At 35.6% G+C, this 18,387-nt stretch overlaps 1 protein-coding gene across 1 annotated transcript in view; it reads right to left on the bottom strand.

The window, feature by feature from the left end:
• The window catches only part of ADGRG7 (adhesion G protein-coupled receptor G7), a 73,610-nt gene that overhangs the window by 4,287 nt on the left and 50,936 nt on the right, over window positions 1-18,387 (bottom strand). The window contains exons 12-15 of the mRNA XM_049785596.1: window positions 17,948-18,060; window positions 6,214-6,563; window positions 5,060-5,150; window positions 1,757-1,909 (exon numbers count right to left, since the gene is read on the bottom strand). Coding sequence (XP_049641553.1) covers window positions 1,757-1,909; window positions 5,060-5,150; window positions 6,214-6,563; window positions 17,948-18,060 — 707 coding nt within the window. The remainder of the gene's footprint in view (window positions 1-1,756; window positions 1,910-5,059; window positions 5,151-6,213; window positions 6,564-17,947; window positions 18,061-18,387) is intronic.

The raw sequence follows: 18,387 nt of genomic DNA, 5'->3' as shown, positions 1-18,387 counted from the left end.
ACATTAGTCAAGAGTAGAGCAACCACACAACCAACACTCATAGTCATAAAACATTAAATATTTGTTGTTTTGATCCATTAAATTTTGCCAGGGGTTGGTATGCAACAAAAGATAACTGATAAATGGAATTAATTTGTTGATCTATTAAATGACAACCTAATATTAATTGTGACTAATATAGTTTAAGAAACATGACCTATCTGCCAAAATTTAGACACAAATTTCATTGATGTCTGTGGCCAAAATAATATTGTTTTGTGTAAAGAAACTATAATTTAGATTACAATTAAATTAAAAAGACTGTATTAAGGTTATTCTGCCCTATTAAACATAGATTAGAATAACGATCAATAACAGTCTTTTTCTGATATTTTCTTCTCAACATGGGCAGCCATTTTATTTGAAAGATGATACTTACGATAGTAAAGCATATTTTAAAGATTATATTCCCACTGATTATAGTTGTTTTTAATATCTGTTCATACCAAATAGGTCTATAGATGACCAAGGAAACTCAAAGGTGCTTACAGGAAAGTACTTTGAGTTAAGCAGATGTTCAGAATTAAAGCTGAATTCATAGTTTCTTAAGTACTAAGATTAATGTCATAATCATTTCTTGCTGTGAGGAGTGGGAGGAGGTAGAATAATGTGTTTAGTAATCCCTGTTTTGTCTCTTTATCTGCAAGTTCTACTTTTATGCTAGGAGTGTCAATCAAAATGCTAAGTGTGATGAAAAGGTGTTGGTAGAAGCCTTTGGATTGGTCCTCACATTGCCTTCTAATTAGGTGTCTCTCCATTGGTTTCTTTGGTTTACATGTTAAAAGATGTTTTGCCATTGCCTCCTCATCTGGCTTTTTCCTCTCCCTTGGGGCTGGGCTTTGTTTTTTCCAATAAAGGCTGCTTTGGAGGCCTGGAGGAGGAGTTACCATCTTGGCTCATGGATCCACATGGTGGAACTGACTTGTAGGTGAACAGCTTGCAGTGTGAGTGCCTGGCCTGCTATTCCTTCCCAACTGTGTGTGGATTATTTCCTGTGTTGGAATAGCTGCTGGACTTGCATCTCTTGTCCTACCTGGACTTGAGGCATGGGGATCCCTTTCCCTCTCTGGGGATTGTGAAGCATACAACCCACCATTTCACAGAAAGAGTTATAAAAAAAATTAAATCCACATGATATTTGGTAACCAGAGAGCACATAATCTATCTGTGGGGTATGTGGACTCAATGTTGCCAATACTTACAAGGTAAGATACAAGATAAATGCAAGATAAAATACAAGATTATTAGAAGAGTTCTGGGTAAAATAAAATAAAAAATAAAATTACCCAGAGTTCTCACATCCTCTCATTTATTTAAATATTTTTTAAAAATTTATATTTGAGGAGGAAATCATTCTTTTAAAGTCTCTGGATTAGTGTGTGTGTGTGTGTGTGTGTGTGTGTGTGTGTGTGTGTGTGTGTGTGTGTGAATTGTGGTGCCAGGGAACAAACTCAGGACCTAACACCTTCAAGGCATGTGTTCTACCAGTGACCTATATCCCTTGCTCCAGGATTAGTTCTAATTTGAGCTCCCATAGTGCTAAAGTGTGTTGTGTTATGTAATATGGTAGACACATATTCCAGTACCAATATTCAGATACGAGGTTTAAGAGAAAAATCTATCCTGCAACCCACATATACCTGTCATGGTCCCAGTAGCTGGTTGTATTCGAGTGTTGTATTACTAACGACAGCTTCTCATTTGTTGGGAACCTTACCTCGTCAGTTTATGACTATCTTTCCACAAAACTTTGACTGTGATGATAATGAATATAACCACGTTGTTGATAAGAATAATCGTCACAGGTATGATTAATGACCACAACAATGGACTGTTTTTTATATCATCCTTTGAGGTGGCCAGCCAGCAGCTGTGGAGAGAAATGTCATGTTTTTAGCAGACGAGAAAAGGTACTGATTTTGTTTCCTATGCATTATCATTATTGATGTTCCCTTATCTGAAAACCTGCTAAAAGTCAGAACCCCTTTGTATACTCTGTATCTGATGACTTTCAACAATTCAGTTACCAGAAAAATGGAATGTGTTGGTGTTGCCATATTTCGATGAGATAGTAAAGTGTAAAGAATGGAACCTTATCAATGACAGTATTATAAGCCACAGCACCTAAAATTTATACTTAAAGCTACATTCATAGAGGCAGAGTAGAGGGGTATAAAGAAAACAGGAGTAATTGGTGGAAGGCAGTGGACATAGATGAAGGAAATAATGCTGTAATACCTTATGCCTGAAACCCAAACATGAATAACTTTGTATCATGTAAATTTAATTCATTCTCTTTGCTTTTGTTCTTGGACCACACCTGGTGATGCTCCGAGGTTAATCTTGGCTCTGTGCTCAAGAATTACTCCTGGCAGTACTCAGGGCACCATAATGGATGCCAGTGAACTAACCTGGGTAGGCTGCATACAAAGTATGCTTACTACTCACTCTACTATCACTCTAACTCCCTAAATCTTTATTACTTCATGGGTATCTAATTTTGGACATAGTTTATTATATTTGAGTTTTTAATATATAGCACACCTAGGTGGCTTCAAATTTAAAAGTTACATGTCATATAGATTTGAAATCCCTTCTTACAGAAAACATTTTGAGTCACTTAGTTTCGTAACCACTGTATCTTTCACATTTTTCTAGATTTCAGTTATTCATATACTAGTAAATAGCATGGAAGGCAAATGCCTTACCTCCATGCTATCTCTCGGGCCCCCGTGAAAAGATATTGATAAAACTAACCCTCCAAAATATATACACTATGAAAGAGGGTGATAATGCTAGAAAATATCAAATAATTAAGTTCACAATCACTGAAGACATCTTTTATATTTGTATTTTGTGATATATTTGTATATCACTGCATGTATATATATGATAGTCATGGAATAGTATTTCATTTTAAATAGACAAAAAACTTTTATGGAAAGAAGTAATATGGAAGGAAAGAGCTGAAGTAGGTGAGGAAATAATAAGAGCCCTGAGTTAAAAATGTATGAAACAACAAAGCATAGCGTAGTTAAGAAGAATAAGAAAAGGATTAATGGAAAGATGAAATTGTGCAAAGGTTTTATAGATGAAGGTATGCACTCCTGGTAAAAAAGGAGCAAGGATGTGATTTATACTCTCCAAGTTTTATTCTAGGTGCAGTGATAAGAGCACATGAAAAAGAGGAAAAGACAGCAGTCTATTGTATTTTAAAATCTTGGATAAGAAGAAATTGAGACAAAATCCTGACTTGCTCTTCAAGTCCTTGTTCTCTCTTAAATACACATCTCATGTGCATGTATTTCTTTATTTATCTTTTCTTGCTTTTGTTCCGCTCTGTAGAAGCCTACTTTTTCTCTTGAAAAAATAGTCCTCTTGAAGATGTGGTCCCATGAACCCACCAGGAGTAATCCCTGAGCAAAGAGCCAGGAGTAAACCTTGAGCACTAACAGTGAAGCCCCACCTCCCAAATAAACACAGAACTCTCTTGCTTCACTTAAAACAAACAAAAAGAAATAGTCATATTCTGGACATGTATACACACACACACACCTGTGTGTGTGTGTGTGTGTGTGTGTGTGTGTGTGTGTATTGGCCACATCCACTTGACGCTCAGGGGTTACTCCTGGCTATGTACTCAGAAATCGCCCCTGGCTTGGGGGGACCATATGGGATGCTGGGGGATTGAACCGTGGTCTGTCCTTGGCTAGTGCTTGCAAGGCAGACATCTTACCTCTAGCGCCACTTCTCCGGCTGCAGGATTTATTTTTTTTTTTAAAAGGGATTGACTGTTTGGATGTGAGTTTCACAAACCTTAAAGATGAGACCAAAATCTTTTAGGTACCTAATTACCTTGAAGAATGGAATTACCATGAACTGAAATAGCAAATATAATGGCAAAATGAGTTTCAGGAGTACAGAGCAGGAGCTGTCCTGTTAGCCAAGTAAAATGTTGGAGCCAGCATATGGTCATTAACAAAATAGTGGGAGCAATCCTAAAAAGATTTGGCACTTAATTATTTAATGATGTAATATTTTCATTTTCTTTTAAGAAAAAAACACTACTAGAATTCCTGCCAAAATAATACTAAGGTTTTTTTATATTGGAATTTTGTTATATTTCTGATATGAATGACCCAGAAAGAAACTGGCCTGATGTTCATGTCTCAGTAAAGAGTTTAGAAATTAAAAAAAAAAAGAGTATTTCAAGCCAATTAATAAACTTTCTAACTAAATAGTGAAAGTGAGCAAGTTTAACTTTAGGACTTCTGGCTTCCCTTTTCTATTCATTTGTAACTGGAGAATAACTCTTGCTGTTATCAGTCTTCCAATTCCCCACACAGAAGAAATAAGAGGGAACTTTGCTACAGTGTAAATGTAAATCTCAATGAAAAGGACTTTCAAATCTCCAAAAGCTTCTTTACACATACGTTTGTCAGCTTTGAAAGGGCTTTTAAATCTCCAGTAGCACCAGGGCAACAAAGCTAGAAATGAAAAGGACTACACAGAAAAGTTCGGTTTAATGGTGGGGGAAATAATAAATAAAGAAAGGAAATAATTCAAGGCATACTTGCAGGGTTAGAGTGATAAATTGCAACAGGTAGCCTGCTTGCCTTGTGCACAGCTGACCCATATTTGATTCCCACATATGGCAGAGCAAGAACTTAATCTGTTGTACTCTCTTTGTCCCCCATATGACGTTTGTAAAGTGAGATATACACCATATTGCTTGAACTCATCATCATTGAATAGATCAGATTTATCATCATTGAATAGATTAAATTTGATATTAGGGGCCAGAGAGATAGCATAGCGGTAGGGCATTTGGATTGCATGAAGCCAATCCAGGAGGGACCCTGTTCGATTCCAGGCATCCCATATGGTCCCCCAGACTGCCAAGGGCTATTTCTGAGTGCAGAGCCAGGAGTATACCCCTGAGTGCTACTGGGTGTGGGCCATAAAAGCAATCAATAAAGTTGTTAAAAATAAAATTGACATTAAAATAATGTAAACTCACATTTCCTCTTGCCTATATTTTGACTCCCAATATTCTTCATTCTTAGCATAAACAATTCCCACTGTTAAAGCCACCACTACTGCTGGGGCGCCTATGAGATGGAGGGAAAAAATAATAATTTACACAAGGCATGGATTGATTATGAAAAAATATAAATGAATTATACATACTTTATCTTTTTAGGAAATATTTTAATTTCTAAAACAGACAATATTCTAAATGATCATACAGACATAGATGAACAGAAAATATCATCTGTCCATGTTTATCTTCTAGTTCTTTTAAGTTCTGATTCTTCCTACCCTCCTGTACAAAATAATATTTCCTAATACCTTTTATCTCATTTTCATTCTATATGGCCTAATTTCTTTTTATCTTGAATACATTTTTATTGAGATAATACTAAAACAATTCTAAAAAACTAAAATATTTTTGGAAATATTTCTTTTAGAGTCACTGTTTCTTACAGAAAAAGTGAGTCTTAAGTAGCTAGGAAGTTAATTATTTGTGGCATAATCAGTGTTTTTCAACATCTTTTTATACCTGAGAACCAATTTTAGCCTACATACTAGTCCATTAATCACCAGTTATACTACTATGATAAAACATTGATTTTCAACCTTACTGTATATTCAAATCATCACCCAATGGTGTCTTTGAGAATTATGAATTTAAATCCCAAGCAAAATGGAATGTAACAGAAAATTAGCATCTTAATTTTTTTCAAAACTTTTTTATTAATTGATTGACTGGTTTTGGGGCCACACCCAGAGGTGCTCCGGAGTTACTCCTGGCTCTGCACTCAGAAATCACCCCTGGCAGAGTGGGGGATCATATGTGATGCCGAGAATCAAATCGAGTCCCTCCCGGGTAGGCTGCATACAAGGCAAATGCCTTACTGCTATGCTGTCTCTCTGGCTTCTTATAGTTAATTTAAAAGGTTTCTACTATAGTTTTTTTGACCACACCTGCCTCCTTTCCAAAAGTATGAGGTAATAAGGGAAAGGTACTCAAAGATTATGGGTTTTCTATTGCTCCGATCTGAAGACCTTGTACAATTTAGAGCATCTATATACTAATCTATTAGACATTTTCTTGAATTAAATGATTTTCAAAAAACATTTTACTTCCTCAGTAAGTGGAGAAGCACTTACCCCATCCAATTAAAGATATGTAAAGAATAAAACGTTGAGGAAGAGGCTTCATAGTCCTAATTAGAAGGAAATAGAGTTGTGCAGCACTGAGTCCATTCCAGGTGAAAGTCACTAATAGAAAATAGTGCAAGAAGGCAGCAATCACAGTGCATGTGGGATTACTAGGGGGGTCAAGAACCTCTTGGGAAGGCACTTCGTTGCCTGTCATCAGAGATTCACTTCTGCTATTATTATTTGATTTCAAATCTTTATTGGAGTTTTTAATTCCAAACAGAAAGAGGAGGTTGAAAATCAACATTGATGTGCACAGAGAGACCAACACCCATGTTACTGAGGTTTTTCTGCCTTTCCTGAAAAGAAATAAGTAAACATAATTAAATAAATATACAAAATAATTACAAGAAAATTAATTCTGGCTACATTGTAAGCAAGCAAAATCTATGACACTAAATAAATTCAACTTATAGTCCAGTAGGCTAGCTTCCCAAAACCCCAGAACAAATTTAAACCTATCATATCTTACTAACACAAATAAGAGTTAAAGAAAGCAAATTTATATATCTTTTCTTGGATCTGCTTTTTAAAAAGGTAATAACTTTTTGACAAGAGTTAGAGAGATAGTACAGAGCGTATAATGCTTACCTAGCACACAGCCAACCTATGTTTGTTTATCTTTGATACCTTATATGGTTCCCCTAGTCCAACCAAGAGTGATCCTTGTACACATTGTCAATAGTAAACCCTGAGCACAGGAAGGTATACCCCCCAAATAGAAACAAACCAAAGCTATTCTACAGAAATGGTCCCCAGTGATTTCTATCTCCTGGAGTTTACTTCTGTGAACTAACTTCTCAAGGCTTGACTGTGTCTTGATTTAACTATAACTAACAGAAGGCTTGGTAGGCAGGACCAATTTATCCATTAGAATCAAAATAGCCCAGAATGATGTTTTAACTCTTTTAAAAGCCAGAAGAAAAGTTTAATTTTTAATAAAATATATTAGTACATTTATTTTAAGGATATTAATATTTCCTGTTAATTGCATGTTAAATTGATATTAGAAGATATACTAAATAAAATACATTATTAAGAATAAAAAATATATGTTGTATTCAGAGAGATAGTTTTGAGTTTAAGGCATATGCCTTGTATATAGCAGACCCAACTTTGATTCCCAGCACCAAATACAGTCCCCAATGCATTGCTTGGTGTAGTTTTTGAGGATCTCAGAGCACCACAGAGATGACTTGAGTAAACCTTGACACCACAGAACCAAGCATCACTGCATTCTCATGCCCTTAACACTGAAATTCTGGTCCTGTTGACCAAGAATTGATGGGAGTACACTATTCATTTCTGCATTTTCCAGTTCCATAGACTCAGTTCATTTGCAAAAGAGATGTGTACCAATTAATGAAAATGGGTATATCAGCCAAGCAGTCGAAAACAACAATTTGGGTGGAGAAGATAAGCCAAGTCCTCACCCTGTTGAAGCCATGCTAGCTGCACCCACTACCCACAACTGTTGCTTTGCCAATGCCTCTGCTTCATCATTCCTCTAGGGCTTTCTGTAGAAACACCAATCTGACCAAAACTCCAAGTATTTTGGTATTTGGGCTGACAGCATCAGGACTTTTTTTGAATGAGTGCAAGTACCCTCTTCCACTCTTCCCAACCCCACCCTCCACACACATCCCTGCCGTCTCAGACTTTCAGGTCTTGCAGCTGAAAACACATTTCATAAAAGCTGTAATATCAGCAATAGTGCTTGAAAATCTTAGACAACTTCTTTTTTTTTAATATTGTCAATCCCCATAAAAACACACCAAATTAGATGCCAATATATATCTCATATCATCTAGTGCTGAGAAACAAAAATGAATAGAGAAAATGAGTAGACACTTCTCAGAGGAAAACAATCAGGTAGCCAATAGGCACATGAAGAAGTGCTCAGCTTCTGTTATCATTAGTGAAATCCAAATCAAGAAAATAATAAAATATCCTCTCATGCATGTGAAAATGGCACATATATAAAATAGGAGGAACAATCTTTGCTGGTGGGGATGTGCTGGTCTTGTGGTTAAAAAGGAACTCTCATCTATTGCTGGTGAGAATGTTGTCTAGATCAAATTCTGTGGAATACAGTACGGAGAGTCCTCAATATACTTCGAGTTGAGCTGCCATTTGACCTAGTAATTTCACTTTTGGGTATCTAGAGGCAGGTTTTAAAATCTTTTATTCAAAAGGATATATGCATATCATTATTCATTGCTGCAATGAGTAGAATGGCTAAGATATAGAGTCAATCTAGGAGTCCAAAGATAGATAAATGAAATATGAAGACTGGCAGATATACACAATATCACAGTGAGTAAGGTGTTTGCCTTACATGTAGCTGACCTGTGTATTCAATCCTCAACATCCCAATTGGTCCCCCAATTGGAAGTCCGGAAGGACTAATTTCTGAGTGCAGAGCCAGGAGTAATCCTTGAGCATCACCACATGTCACCCAAAATCATACATACATAAAATTAAGATTTTCATTTTTATTTAGGCACAATGATTTACAAAGTTATTTGTAGTTTGGTTTCATGTATGTGCTTTTTAAATACCTTTCCTATCTCTAGTGTCAACTTCCCTCTATGATTTCTTTTATTTGCCAAACCCCAGCTTACCTCCTTGACAGGGAGATTCTATGTTTGGTATTGTAGTTTGGATCTCATTCTTTCATTTTCATTGGCCCTCTGATTCATATATATATATATATATATATATATATATATATATATACACACACACACATATATATGTATATGATATAGCTAAATAACACCTCTTTGCCATCAGTTTGTCCAATGCCCCTTTTGGTCAAGCTTTTATATTCTTTTGAAAAATTACAATGATTTAGGTAGATAGAATGTTTATAGTGATACTGTTTATGATTTATATATATAAATATATACATAAATATAAATATATAGTTACCATGTATCACCAACCACTAAAGTACCCATGACTATCCATAATATTATGTCACTTCTAGTAGCCTTTTCAAGGCCCACACCAACTCTTTTTTCCAGTATGAAAATTTCAGTTTTGTAATCAAAGACCAAGGACCTGACATCATTATATAGCATTATATAACAATAGATGTTTCTCTCTTTACTACAGATAAGAAAGACCATCTGCTATTTGCCTCTCTCTGAATCATTTTGATGAACATGATTCCTTCCAGTTCCATCAAATTTGCAGGAATAGGCAAGATTTCATCTTTTCTTACAGCTGAGTAATATATTATATTGCATTTATATAAACCATTGAGTTGTTTCCATATCCTGCTTATTGTTACTTAGTATTGTAGTCAACATAGGTGTGTACATAGATGTTTTTAATTAATGTTTTGTGGGAGGAAAGTAGATTCCAAGAAATGGAAATACTGAGTCTATTAGAAGCACTATTCTCAATTTTTAAAGAAATCTCCATACTAATTTTCATAGAGTCTGAAACCAGACATTACTACCAATAGTGAGTGTGTGTTTCTTTTTCACCACATCCCTCCAAACAGTGGTTGTTTCCAGTCTTTTTAATATATATATATATATATATATATATAAACAGCATTTTGCATGATTAATCACTTTAGATTTTCAAGAATGAACAAATACTACCTAAAATGGCATTAAGAAGATTTTTTTAAATTTAAAAGTAGGATACTATTACTCATAAGTAAATGAAGTCATTTTAAAATAGTCTCTTGAGCCAAAAAGTATTTCATTTTTTAAATCATGTAACAATTAAAAAACAATAAGGTTAAATATAACTTATATATATTTAACTAGTCAATGTAATAAATCTAAAATAAAATGATATAATGCACTATTTATATTACATTAAAATTCTAGGGCTAGAGAGAGAGAGAGAGAGGGGAGAGAGAGAGAGAGAGAGAGAGAGAGAGAGAGAGAGAGAGAGAGAGAGAACAATGGTTATGGCATTTGTCTTGCATGCAATCAACTTGGGTTCGATTTCTGAACCCCAAATTATCCCTGGAGCCCTGCTGTGGGGTGTGAGTCTAGCTCCTGGAGCTTTTGACAGAATGAGTATGGGACAGGCAGAAGTTGTCCATCTCCACTTTAAGAAGGCTCAGCTAGTAACAAGCAGTTCAGTAAATTTTAAGAAAATGACTTTAATAATAATATTTTGGTTTTTTGTTTGTTTGGGGGCCACACCTGGTGACCTCAGGAATTACTCCTGGCTCTGCACTCAGAAATAACTTCTGGCAGGCTCGGGGTGCCCTATGGGCTGCTAGAGATCAAACTCAGGTCTGTTCTGGATCGGCCATGTGCAAGAAAAATGCCTGACCATGGAGCTATTGTTCCAGCCCCTTTAATAATATTTTAACAATAATATTAACAATAATATTAATATTTTAACAATAATTTTCATAATTTTTCCTGAACATTTTTTTGTAATTCCACTTACAATTTTTTGTAACAAGCAATATAAAATAAATTATTTTATGCCTGTTAAAGGGGCAAGCTTGGGAGATGGTGAGGAATTGGTGATGATGAAGGGAATGTCACATTGGTGGTGTGTTTGGTGTTGGGACAATGAATGTCTGAAACTACTGTATTGAAAATAACTTTGTAAACCATGGTGTTTAAAATTAGAAAGAAAAAATAAGTTAGTTTCTCATTATTTATTTAATTTTGAATATAATTTCAATCAACAGGGAATACAAGCTATTTTTAAAAGCTATCTTGAGTTGAATTATCTACATTTTACTATATTCTATTTCTATATTCTATATTTCTATATTCTATTTCACATGAATATGTACTGTTTTATATCTGAGTGTTGCTATGATAATGTCACCTGTCCATAGCAAAGAAAATACTTGTTTTAGGATTTGAAAGTCAATATACATTTTAAAAATGTCTGTGTTTCAATGCAGAAAAGCCCTCTGCATTCCTATGCTTATTCCACACTGTTCACAATAGCCAGAATCTGGAAACACCCCAAGTGCCTGAGAACAGATGGGTGGATAAAAAAACTGCACTATGCAGTAGCTACACTATGCAGCTGTTATAAAAAATAAAGGCATTTAATTTGCTTATATATGGATGGATCTGGAGAGTACTATGCTGAGCAAAATGAGTCAGAGAAGGAGGGACAGACAGAATGATTGCACTCATTTGTCGAAGATAATAAAAAAGAAAGATAGTGTAATAATATCCAGAGATAATAGAGACGAGGGTCAGGAGGACCAATTCATGGTAGGAAGCTTGCTATAAATAGTGGGGAGTGTAATTAGGGCAGAAAAGGAACCACTGTGACAATTATAGTTGGAAATGATCACTATGGACAAGAACCGGATGCTGAAAGGAGATAAAGTGATATGGATGATACTCCTTTGATGGCAAAATTGCAAACGACAATGTCTAAAAGAAATAAAGGATGCGAGAGAGAGAGAGAGAGAGAGAGAGAGAGAGAGAGAGAGAGAGAGAGAGAGAGAGAGAGAGAGAGAGAGAGAGAGAGAGAGAGAGAGAGAGAGAGAAGAAAAATGTTTTCCACAGAGCAGGCAGGGTGAGAGCAGGGGAGATGGTGGGAGGAAAACTGGGGACATTGGTGGAAGGAAATGGGCATTGAAGAGGGTTGCACACTAACTTAAACTTAATCATAAACAACTTTGTAGCTATGAAAAAGCCAACTGTATTGTGAAAAATCTTGTAAATCACAGTGTTTAAAAAAATTTAAAAAAAGTAGCTGGTAATAAGACTAGTATAGTATGACTGGAAACTGACCAGAAAGAGGTTACATAATTTGTGTACTCTATAAACTCTCAGTACACAGTGAAAAGTGTATGTAAAAATTTAAATTATAGTTACAAAGGATAGTTTTATGTAATTAGTAAATAAATTGGTTATAACTAAAATTTTCTCTGTGTTTGCTTTCTGATGAATTTTTAATGACATTGATAGTGTCAAAAGTGTGCTAAGAAGCATTTTGATAAAGGCTGTGAGTATGCAAACTCTTCAGAATTGGAGGAGTACAATTTTAGGCAAAGAAATTAGTAATGTAGTTACCACAACTTTTTGCCATGGGACTAAGATGCCTACTTAAGCTTTGTGATTGTAGAAATATAAATGAAGGAATATAGTGAGAGTTATCTTATTTCATATGACAAATAACAGACTTGTAATCATTGACCATGCAATTACAATCTGTAAGTAAATATTTATCTTTGGATATACTTGTATAATGTCTGTCTTCCCTGTTGAAAATGTAAGTACCTTAATAAATGGGAGCTTAACTTCCCTGCCATGTTATTTAATTCAGTCCTTACAAGGACTTGGTCCATGGTACTACTCATTATAATAGTTTTCAGTAAATGGCAAGAAATAGCATTAAGAGCAGAAAAGAAGAGGAGGAGCTGGAGAGATAATACAGCAGGTTAAGACGCTTGACCTAGGTTCAATCCCCAGTACAGAGTTCCCCAAGGACAACTAGAAGTGATCCCTAAATAAAGAGCCAGGGGTAAGCCCTGAATATTGCTGGCTATGGTCCCAAATAAGCAAGATATAAAAATTTTAAAGAGCATAAAAAGAAAGAGAAAAAGAATTAATGGAACCTTGGCTCTTTGAACAAAGAATTAAGGCTGGAGTAGAGAATGTGAAAGATGTACCAGAATAATAATTTTGCTGTATTTGAAATAAGGAGGTACTGATGGGGACTTGGCAAAACAACATGAGTGGACTCCCTCTGTTTTCACTGGAGAAGGAAACTACATTTCTTTACAAAGAATAAATAGAATGAAAGCTTTAATATATATATATATATTTCACTATTATTGTTATCATAAATGCCAGTTAGGATTATTGATGAATACCAAAATAAGTGGGGAAACAGTATAAAGTTTCAAAGTTTCAAAGTGACTTATCTATCATTTACAAGGAAAAATATTAATCTTTACTGTGTAGAAACCTATCAGAAACCACTTCAAACAGGGGGGAAATTAAACAATAATTACTGAGACAAAGCTTTTGCTGTGTGTCACTGAAAAAGATTTAATAATGATTTAGTATTAACAAACTTCGCAGAAAGTAAGGAAAGAGATCTTGTATGATCCAATGATTCCCTATCTTGACATCTACACCCCAAACACAAAACCATCAAATCTATCTACACACCTATGTTCACTGCAGCACTTAATACAATAACAAGGTTCTAGAAACAATTTAAATTTTCTCATAAATTAATGATAAAGAAGTTTTGGTAGGGGCTGGAGTGATAGCACAGCAGGAAGGGAATTTGCCTTGCATGCATCAGACCCGAGTTTAATCCTCAGTATCCCATATGGTCCCCCAAGCACTCCCAGGAATGACTCCCTCCTATGCTCAGAGACTGGAGTAACCCCTGAAGACTGCTGTATATTGGCCCCTCATAGAAAAGATTTGGTATATAAAATCAATGAAATACTTCTCAACTATAAGATATTTCCCAGTTTCTTTCTTTCTTTACTTACTTTATTTACTTATTTAATTACTTTATTTGGTTTACTTTATTTAAGTGGTTACAAAACTGTTTATGTTTTGAGTTTCAATCACAGGATGTACACCATCCTTCACCAGTGCACACTTCCCACCCCCAGTTTCCCTCCCACCAACTCTCCCCCTGTCTGTCTCTCCCATCTCTCTCTTTTCTTTTTTGACACTGTGGTTTGCAATATTGTTGCTGAAGAGATAGACACAGAATAGTCTCACTCATCTACGGGTTTTAAGAAAAAATAAAGACATTACTGTAATAAGACCCAGAATAGAGTTTAGGGCTGAAAGGGCTGGCAGGACCGGCTCACAATTTGAAGCTCAACAAAGAGTGGCGAACGCTGTTAGGGAAATAACTACACTAACAACTAGCACGACAATGTTAAATAATGAGAGAAGTAGAATGTCTGTTGCGAATACAGGCAGGGGTGGGGGAGGAGAGGCCGGCAGCATTGGTGGTGGGAATGTTGCACAGGTGAAGGTGGGTATTCTGTTTATGACCAAAACCTGCTCCTTTTGTTGAGGTAGGGTTTTTAAGAGGTACTTAGGAGGTCTCGAAGACTCACTTGCAATTCTTGACCATTATCCTAGTGGTTTAATGCAAGGATTAAAGGAGACAATGCTGGCCACGATGTGGTATGTGGATACCTGGGTCATCTTACTGGGCTGAACATTGTGATGCTTGAAAGACCATGTGGTGCCAGGAATCAAACCTAAGCTGGGTACATGTATAGGAATTTACTATCCAGGACCGTAAGAAAAGAAAATCTTGTGTTTCACTGCAACTTGGATAGTACTTGACAATGTCACATTAAGAAAAAATAAATAAAAGCAGAAGTAGAAGGACAAATACTAGGTGATATCACTTCCTTGTGTACAGAGGGAAGTAAACCAGGGGAATAGATAATATCAAATGATCACAAACCCTTGACCTTTGTTGACAAAGTTCAGATTACAATCAGTGGGGGGCAGAAATATGAAGAAAATGGACTAAAGTTGAGCTAATTTAAAGAATAAAACCAAAAAGGATTTACATGAAACCCGGAGAGTTGTTCTGAGTTCACTAAACATAAAAATTTAAATATTACGGACTCTTATCACTCTCAACTTCTCCAAAGAACATTCCAGAATATGTTCTACAGAACCATAACCTGTAACCCAAGAACTTTCAAGGATGATAAAGGACAGTGGCGGAGAATTTTGAGGCCTCTGGTAGTGACATGAAACTTTGAACATCAAAACCAAAATGTTGACTTTTCTATAACTACACTACCTAAATTCCAAATAATTTTTTTAATTTTAATTTATCCTTGGGCTGAAGACATTATACAGTGGGTATAGCTTTGCCTTCCATGATGCTGACATGGGTTCAATCCTCACTACCCCCAAACAGTATCTCAATGTTTACTAGACGTGAAATCTATGTGCAGAGCCATGAGTAATCCCTGAAAACTGTCAAATATATTTCAAAATCCAAAAAATTAAATAACTTAATTTAAAAGCATTTATCTTCAGTTCTAAATTCCTGATAAATCTTAAATATAGGTTATATATGTATAAAATATAAGTAGATAGAAACATTAACATTTATACATACATTAAATATATAAATGTTTTATGCATTTGTACTATAGAGTATACCTGCTATAAAATATGTGATTTAAATACTCAAAACATTTTATTTTGTTTTTTGGGTCACACTCAGTGATACTCAAGGGTTACTCCTGAGTAACCCTCAGAAATAGCTCCTGGCTTTGGGGGGACCATATGGGATGCTGAGGAATCGAACTGAGATCCTGGGTCAGCAGTGTGCAAGGCAAACATCCTACCACTACACCACCACTCTGGCTAAACCACTCAGAATTTTATCATGAAATACCACAACAACTCAGATTAGAAGAACTATTCTAGGTAGAGGAGACATAAAACACAAAAGTGAATTTAAAGGAAAAGTTAAAATGAATACTATTACTAAGATAACTAGATAATTTGAATACAGACTTTATAGCAACACAGTTACATTCTATCCATATTAAATTCGAGGGTCTAAATTTTTTAAGATAATTTAAATATGGCCTTCTGATGCTAGCAATTCATTTTGAAATTTCATGATAAAATTGGAAAAAGACAAAGCAAATACTAAGAATTATATATTTGGTGAGGGATGTGGTATTCCAGTGTTCCAACATTTCTGAATGTGTTTAATATTTTATGAAATCATCAGGTAAAAATGTCTGAGTCTACATATCTGAGAAAATAATTATGAGGATATTTAGTAGGGAGAAATAAGTTTTTTGTTTTGATTTGGTTTTTGGGCCACACCCGGCGGTGCTCAGGGGTTACTCCTGGCTGTCTGCTCAGAAATAGCTCCTGGCAGGCGCAGGGGACCATATGGGACACCGGGATTCGAACCAACCACCTTTGGTCCTGGATCGGCTGATTGCAAGGCAAACAAACGCTGCTGTGCTATCTCTCTGGGCCCAGAAATAAGTTTTTAATGATTCAACTTTTTTTTTTTTTTTTTTTTTTGGAACTACACCCAGTGATGCTCAGGACTTACTCTTGGTTCTGTGTTTATGGTTCATACTTGGCCAGTGCACAGTGAAGAATAGATGGTTAGCTGTGTGCAAGGCAAAATCTTGCCCTCTGTACATGCTCTCTGGTTCTGGGGAAAAATGACTTGAACAAATGATGAATTTATCTTGAGTGTGAGAGCAGCCTGTGGTAGGATATCATGCTAGGTACATTTAATATACAAATCTTTCTCTCCTTTGGGATCAGGTACTATGCTTCTGTCTTAGGACAGTGATGAAAATAAAACACAGGAAACCACAACCACAAGAATGGAAGTAACTGTCCTCTCTGGTTTTCATGTTGATGAGATAAAAGAAAGCTAATGGATGAGCAAACTTATGTTTACAGATTGTTTTAAAAAATGTACCCTGTATCAAGTTCAGGGTGATAAAAAGCAATTAGTAGGGCAATTGCCTTGCACACCAGCCCTATTCAATTATAGCACCCCATGTGCCCTGCCAGAAATTATCAATAACTTTAGACCCCAGGAATGATCCCTAAGTGAAGACCCAGGAATAAACCTTGAGCATTTCAAGTATAAACCAAAAATAAAAAGAAAAATAAAACACCATATGACAAAAAAAATAAATAAATAAAAGAGCTGTAGAAAATTGACCAAAGAATAGAATTAAGATGAAGAGAGATGTGTTGATATGTTAAATTTCATTATATATATATATGGGGCCAGAGAGATAGCATGAAGGTAAGGCGATTGCCTTGCATGCAGAAGGTCTGACTGTGGTTCGAATCCCAGCATCCCATATGGTCCCCCTATCCTTCCAGGAGCGATTTCTGAGTGTAGAGCCAGGAGTAGCCCCTGAGCGCTGCCAGGTGTGACCTCAAAATCAAAAAAAATTCATTATATATTTAATTAAATATTTCCAAATTATGATGCAAAATTGTTAAAGTTTTCAACCTTGGAAACAGTGTATTTCAGTCGCTCAAAACTTGCTGTTTTAGGGGCCAGAACAGTGGCACAAGCAGTAAAGAGTCTGCCTTGCCCACACTAGTTTAGGATGGACCTTAGCTCTATCCCCCTGGTGTCCCATATGGTTCCCCAAGCCAGGAGCGATTTCTGAGTGCATAGCCAGGAGGAATCCCTAAGCATCACTAGGTGTGGCCCCAAAACCAAAACCAAACCAAAAGCAAAAACAAACCAAAACACCTTGCTGTTTAACTATGTTTCTTTGGTTTACAAATACAAGTTGGTAAATATGATTTTATTAAACACAAGCTACAAAACTGATGTTTATGAAATCATATTAATGTGACATGAGAAACTTGTAATTTTATAGTATGCAATTTTTTCACAGCACTTGCCAGTTTATAATCATATACCTATTTGTGATATTTTTTTTTTTAGCATCTCCAGAGTAAGCATCATCTTCTATAGAATTAGCTTGAGTTAAATCTATTTTCTTCTGGTTAGGAGAGGCCGTATTTTATTAATTCTGTCTTATTAGCTATGTCAGGGAGATAGCTCAGAGGGCTATAATACTTGTAGGCTCTGAGCATGCTGGCTGTACTCCCCAAACAATAAACAAACAAACAAATAAAACATCATGTTCAGAATAAATAATGTCAGGACACTCATGAGAAGAGTATGCTTCCTTTCTTACCTGGTGACAATCTGAAATATAATTGTTAAAGCCAGACCACAAATAGAGAGCCAACATCCAACTGTGGATAATGTGTCCAGTGATTTGAGGTATTTATAGTTCTTTTTGAAACTCTGCAGGGAAAAAAAACTCATATTTTAGAATAGCATTTTTGAAATAACAATGAAAGCCATTGTCATAAGAAACAAGATAGATCAGAACAATTACACTGGTCAGAATACCACATATACCTCTATCTGCCAGATAGAGGAACTTTATAAAAATTATTGTTATAAACAATGAGATGTGACAAATGTAACATACATGCTTCATATATGTAAAGCCCTCGATTCAATCTGCAGCATTCAAAGCAAAGAAATAAAATACACTCTGGTGGACAAAACTTACTTCCTTCAAAACCTGTTTATATAACTTAAAAGAAAACCTTTATTTCTATGCAA

This window comes from Suncus etruscus, chromosome 13 (assembly GCF_024139225.1).
Source record: "Suncus etruscus isolate mSunEtr1 chromosome 13, mSunEtr1.pri.cur, whole genome shotgun sequence".
NCBI lineage: Eukaryota > Metazoa > Chordata > Mammalia > Eulipotyphla > Soricidae > Suncus > Suncus etruscus.
Note: the sequence above shows the minus strand (reverse complement) of the source record. Positions and strands in the feature narration are given on the sequence as shown.